This window comes from Siphateles boraxobius, unplaced genomic scaffold, assembly GCF_051911475.1.
Source record: "Siphateles boraxobius isolate OS27281-9 unplaced genomic scaffold, OSU_SipBor_1 77, whole genome shotgun sequence".
Lineage (NCBI taxonomy): Eukaryota > Metazoa > Chordata > Actinopteri > Cypriniformes > Leuciscidae > Siphateles > Siphateles boraxobius.
The window spans coordinates 17,184,688-17,190,687 of NW_027509205.1; the positions used below are offsets into that span (position 1 = coordinate 17,184,688).

Here is a 6,000-nt window from a genome sequence, read left to right on the forward strand (position 1 = left end):
GTTATCTGCTCCCTGTGCTGGACTAAATGACTGTTTTCTTCACCTCAGACGTGCTCCTCTCCATCCACGATAATCAATAACTATAAATAACAGTAAACAAAAGGTGGTGTAATTTAAAAGGATGATGATGGCAGAATGTGTTTAGGCTGGAAGACTAAACTGGTTAAATGTGTTCAGGCTGGAAATATTTGGAAAAACTGATATACAAAAGGATGCAAATTACAGTTAGTTCAGAGACCAGGCAGACGCCAGTCAGATAAATATCAGCTGCAAGCTATGGCTCCTCCCCTTTCCATTTGTTTTTGCCAATGTAGCTTAGTAGTTAAAAATCTGTTTGAACATTAAAAAAATGTTTAATAAGCTTCCACCTTCATTTGGACCTTTCCAGTTCAATTAGGAAACACATATAGTTACAATATATAATTCTAAATAGTCAGTGGTTTAATTCTGTTTGGCTTTACCGACTATTGTTAGACTTTTAGTACTTCATTGTGGCCTTCTAAAGTTAAACTAGTATATATTTATCTCCTGTTGTGCAAAGTAATGTCACTCTCACACATACACAACTGGTACGTGGAAGTAAACATTGACAATTGGCAAATTCAGATCACACAGACTGATCCACTACAGAAAAAACATTCCTTATTTATTCTTTATATCATTTTATTATTTGTAAATTATGCATAGCTAATATTAAACCATACTGAAGAACAAAGAAAGAACAAACTGATTAGGTTTAACAAATTCCCTTTTAATAAATCAGGTTAAAGCTTTAAATCTCCCGCCATATTCTTACAAAAAAAAAACAACAACAAAAAATAAAAACAATTAAAATGAAAAGTAAAAATAATGATAGGACACGACATAACTGGCATCCAACTAACATGTCTTAAAGCGAGCATGTCAATATTTAACCCCAAAATAAAACTTTATTTTACATAAAGAAAATGAATTTTTTTTTTAAGACCATTAGGTTCTGTAACATTTTCAAGCACAAACCTTATATACTTGCAAAGTGTAAGTGTTAAGTAAAAACATATATATTTTTTTTAAACCAATGTATTGCGTTTACCTTTTTTAATACAAAATAAAATCTGTATTATTGTAGTTTTTACTGTAATCAAAAAATACTATATTGCAGTAGAAAGAAATGAACGTGAACCAAAAAATATAAACAATGCAAAAAATCCTAATGGTCCTAAAATAAGAGCTTTTATATATATATATATATATATATATATAAAAAAATTATAGAAGAAAGCTCTGCTCACATCCAAAAACCTGCCCTCAAAGTCACTCATTTTAAAGAGCATAATGCATATTCATAATAAGACCTCTAGCTGTTATACAGAGGGACAATCCTGTCTATTTTAGCCCTGCATATGGGGCACTTCTTAGGTTCGGGGAGGGCCCTATAGCATTCCTCACAGGTGCACACGTGACCGCACTCTAGAAACACGCAGGAGCGCTCGTGACTCAGGCATATTGTGCATATAGTAGGAGACACATCACCCTCCGCCAGGTCGAGCTCCTTTAAACGTCTGCTGTGCCACTTTCTGTACTCGTCCAGTACGCTGCGCTCTTTCCTCCGCTCCTTGCGCAGCACGTACTGTCGCCACAGCATGTAGAATAGCGTGGCACAGGCAGTCAAGCCAAACAGCACCGTCAAGACCCTCCAGAGTCGCAGGTAACCCTCTTGCTTACTCAGGAGCGTGTCGTAGTCCAGGCGGCTGAGGAAGTACCGCAGGCCCTGCTTAGGGGGTTGAAGACGAACCAGGTTGTTGTCGAGCACCAGCTCCCCTACGCCAGTCATGCTGGCACCCAGACGCAGCATTTCTTCCGTCTCCTGGATGCCCTGCGGCCGCTCGCCGCTGATGAAGTGACCGATGACGTTGGTCAGAGACTGCTGGGAGGGGTGGAAGTTCTCATAGGTGGTCTCCAGGTCCAGTTCAGCTGCATCGAGTGGACGGACCACTCGCACTGTTGTGGGAATGGTGTCATCATGCGGGGCCAGGTCAAAGGGCACGGTGTTGGTGCGTTGGTGGATGAGCTTTTCACAATCATTCCTAAAAGAAAGATGTATTGGCACAGTGAATTAAATAAAGATATCATTTTAAAGGATCAAATCAAAATAATTTGCTTGAATAATTTTAAGTATAAATTAAAATACATATAAATATATATATATATATATATATAAGTTAAATATTTTTAATGTTTAGAATATAAAAAACTATTACAATTATAGATTATAAAAATGATTGTTGTATTAAAACAATAAATATTTAAAGTATTATCTAATTATTAAAAAAATATGAAGGTAAATATAGAGATTTAATTAAATTATGGTATATTATAATTATTAAAAACGAAATTTTATAAGAATTATTTCAATGTTAAAACAATACATATTTAAACTATAATCTAAATATTGACATAAATACGTATGCAAATATAAAGACGAACAATTGAAATAGCGTAATTATTAAAACTAAATATTAATATACACATTATTTTAAATATTAAAACAATAAAATAATATTTATTACCTAAATATTTGACAAATATGTAGGTACAATTAATTATTTAAAGTGTACTTAAAGTATAATGATTAAAAACAAAATATTATTATACATATTTTATATTAACTAAAATTATAAAAACAAAACACTGATAGTGTAATTGACAATATATCATTGTATAGATTATATAATAGTATTAATGGACAGTTTTACATATTCAGAACAAGTACCACAGATTTGTTGTGCGATTCCACACCATCTTCTTCTCCTTTAGGGTCAACCTCTCGATGACTCCTTTACAGTTGTCCACAAACTGGCTGTTCAAGGTCTCCTTCACTGAGCGCACAACACCTATACACGTATGAATAAAACACTAACATTAACACCCATTAATCCTACTTTTGGTAGTGTCCTCTTATTATTTTACAGCATGTCTTTATTATAGCGGGTCAATCATATTGTATCAACATCAGCCGGTTTGACCACCAGCAACACTGGATTAATCTCAGAAGCCATACCTTCAATAACTGCATAAGGAACACATTTTCCTGGTGCTTCATTGAGGATAGTTTTCAGATCTGGATTTAATGACATCATCTTGGCCTCCTGTTACACAGGTCAGGTTTAACTATGATCTAGGCTACGTCTTCAAGTGGTGGTGTTATTAAAAGAAATACACCAGGGTTGTTTTCTTACCCTTAATCTAGCCACATGGCTCGATTTCTTCTTGTATATGGTGTACAAGACAGCAGTTAGAGCCGAACTAGTGGCCAGCAAAACAATCTGTGCTGTGGAGGGTCTGCCACTGGCATCCATCCTTCAATCTACAGACCAGCTGAAAAAATACAATGAACAACAGCTCACAATACAACTCTAGTCTACATACTAAACATCGACGATAAAGCTGCAATGGACAAGACAAACATTCTCCAAGTCAACCCATTCCTACCTTTTCATTTAGGTGTTCTTCAAAAGGCTTAAACCTTTTTATTTACTGTGTAAAATATTTATTGTATCATAGAAAAATTAAACAAACAATATTATGTCTTACTTTAAAGTATTTTTACACAGATATTGTAAGTAACTTATATAAAAACAAAACGGCTATTAATTAGCCTGAACTGCTAGCAATGCCTTCCGATAACAACAAACTTAAATATGCGCTCTGAAAACGCAAAACCTTTTTTTTATCATTTTAGAATATGGCGCTATTTGAGGCTGAAAAGGGTACCGTTCAAGTTTAGTGTTCAACAGAACAAACATGCAACAAAGAAAAGTGTTATTACTTGACTACCTTCTCTAAAACTGTGCTGCTGTTGTACAACTCGCTGTCAGCTCAGCCCCCTTCAAAATAAAAGCCTTTTCTGATAAGTCGAATTTGAAAATACGATATAAAAATATATTTAAAATATTAATCCATGCAATCAATGCTATTTTAAATAGCTACAGATCTACACTATAATATTTAGAAGAAAACTTTATATAAATAAATAAATAAATAAAACCAAATCCAGTTTTTTTAAAAATAAATTCCAAAGACGTGCAGAAAATACCAAATCCAATAGGAATATTGTAGTTTGTTATTCAGTCATGTATGGGTGTTTTATATAGAATGTAATCTTCTGGTTTTATAATGGAAATTTTCATCAAAAATGATAGTGATATTTTGTTTTGGCAAATCTGGTTTAAATCTTTTATTTTTTTAAACAGTCCTGATCTGGAGAATTTTGGAATTTGACTATTTGACTATGACTGCTTGTTTAAAAGACACGAGTTAGCTTGATTAGCCATGTGATCACGAGACTTAAAAAAAAATAGATAATTTTTTTCATCTGTAACACTTAGATGTTAAAATACACACTTTTTTCTAAATATAGCATTAAGATTTAATCATTAGAATGAGATTAGTGATAACTTGTCTAGGTGTAGTTATATCGTCTATCAACTATATCTCATTAAAACTTCTCCTAAAGGCCTGCCTTTATATTTACAGGTAAAGGCACGAAAACAAGTTCGACCAATGTGAATGCAAGAGACTAATCTTCCGCCAGCTACTACAAACAGTAAAGATTAAGGTAAATTAAATGAAATGGACATATTTAGCTAAAAATGTTTTGCAAGCTTACATGTGAAGCCATTTCAGTCTAGACTTGATCAAAGTAAATTCATACAATAAATGTAAGTATGATCGGGGAATTTAATTAGCCTAGTTAAAAGCTTGTTATGTTTTATTTTGGGGGAAATAATAAGACATGTCATGGTTCTGCCCTTATCTGAGAGACTTTTTTTTCAACAACATTTTTTTTTTTTTACTACCAAACTTTTTTCAAAAGTTTGGTAGTAGTTTATTATTTGTTATGTTTGTTTTTTTCCCCTCCAGTTAGTTGTTGGTCAGTCGTTTATTTTGTCGAAATATTAAAGCGACAGTTCACCCAAAAACGAAAATTCTGTCATTATTTAATTACCCTTATGCTTTTATTGTTCCAAACCTGTATGAATTTCTTTCTTTATTTTGAAGATATTTTGAAGAATGTTGGTGGCCAAACAGTTGACAGGCCCCATTGTCTTCCATAGAATTATTCCCCATACTATTCTTCAAAATATCTTCTTCTGTTTTCAGCAGAAGAAAGAAATTCATACAGGTTTGGAACAACTTGAGGGTGAGTAAATGATGACAAATTTTTTTGGGGTGAACTATCCCTTTAACTTGCTTCCGCTTGCCTTTGATGACACTGCAAACCTGCAAACCAGCTGTATTACTGTAGATGTCAGTGTTGAGTCATGCTCAGAGAAAACCCAGACAAATAACTAATATTCATATTCTCCCTATCAACAATGGACCATTGAGTTATTGCAAACATATAATTCATTCTTCTGAAAGAAACAGCATGACTGGATCATTAATAAACTGCAAGACCTTTGTCAAAAGTCAACAGCATGAAGCTCTATGTAAATTTGCATTACAAATACTGACAGCCACAGAGTAAATAGTAAATAACTATTCATCAGAGTTTCATGGATGATCCATTCATAAAGAACTCTAATCTCATCTTCAGCACCACAAATGCACAGTTCGCTCTTATTCTCACTAATTCATGGGATAAAAACCCAGCAGCTCTTGTTGATGAAAAGCCTATTTGAATATTAATAAACTTTTCACCGAGGAAAATTATAATGATATCCCACAGGGTGTAAAACAGGCTCTATATAGATCATTAAACTTAAGACAGATGATTTAATGATGACAGTTAAAAGCGGTTTGATGATTGATGAGCTGTGCACAATAGAAATGGAAAATAAATTATAATTTTAGTTTTGCTATAGAATGCTTGCAACTGCTTGCAATGAAAAAAATGAGCATGCTGATGGGATGCTTTTTGTGTAAGATCACCTGCAGAATTTGATAACAGAAAAACTTAGCATACAACAGGCTAACATTTTACCAAGCATTAAATTATAAATTATTATATGCTAAAAC

General features: G+C 33.4%; 1 protein-coding gene across 1 annotated transcript; it reads right to left on the reverse strand.

Annotated features, from left to right (window-relative positions):
• Positions 1-1,263: 1,263 nt before the first annotated feature.
• On the reverse strand, positions 1,264-3,863 carry mul1 (mitochondrial E3 ubiquitin protein ligase 1). The gene is made up of 5 exons (XM_077218727.1): positions 3,817-3,863; positions 3,219-3,346; positions 3,041-3,128; positions 2,753-2,873; positions 1,264-2,066 (listed from the first exon to the last, which is right to left on the reverse strand). The coding sequence occupies exons 2-5, from the start codon at positions 3,336-3,338 to the stop codon at positions 1,337-1,339; spliced, it is 1,059 nt and encodes a 352-aa protein (XP_077074842.1). The 5' UTR covers positions 3,339-3,346; positions 3,817-3,863; the 3' UTR covers positions 1,264-1,336.
• Between the last annotated feature and the right edge of the window lie 2,137 nt (positions 3,864-6,000).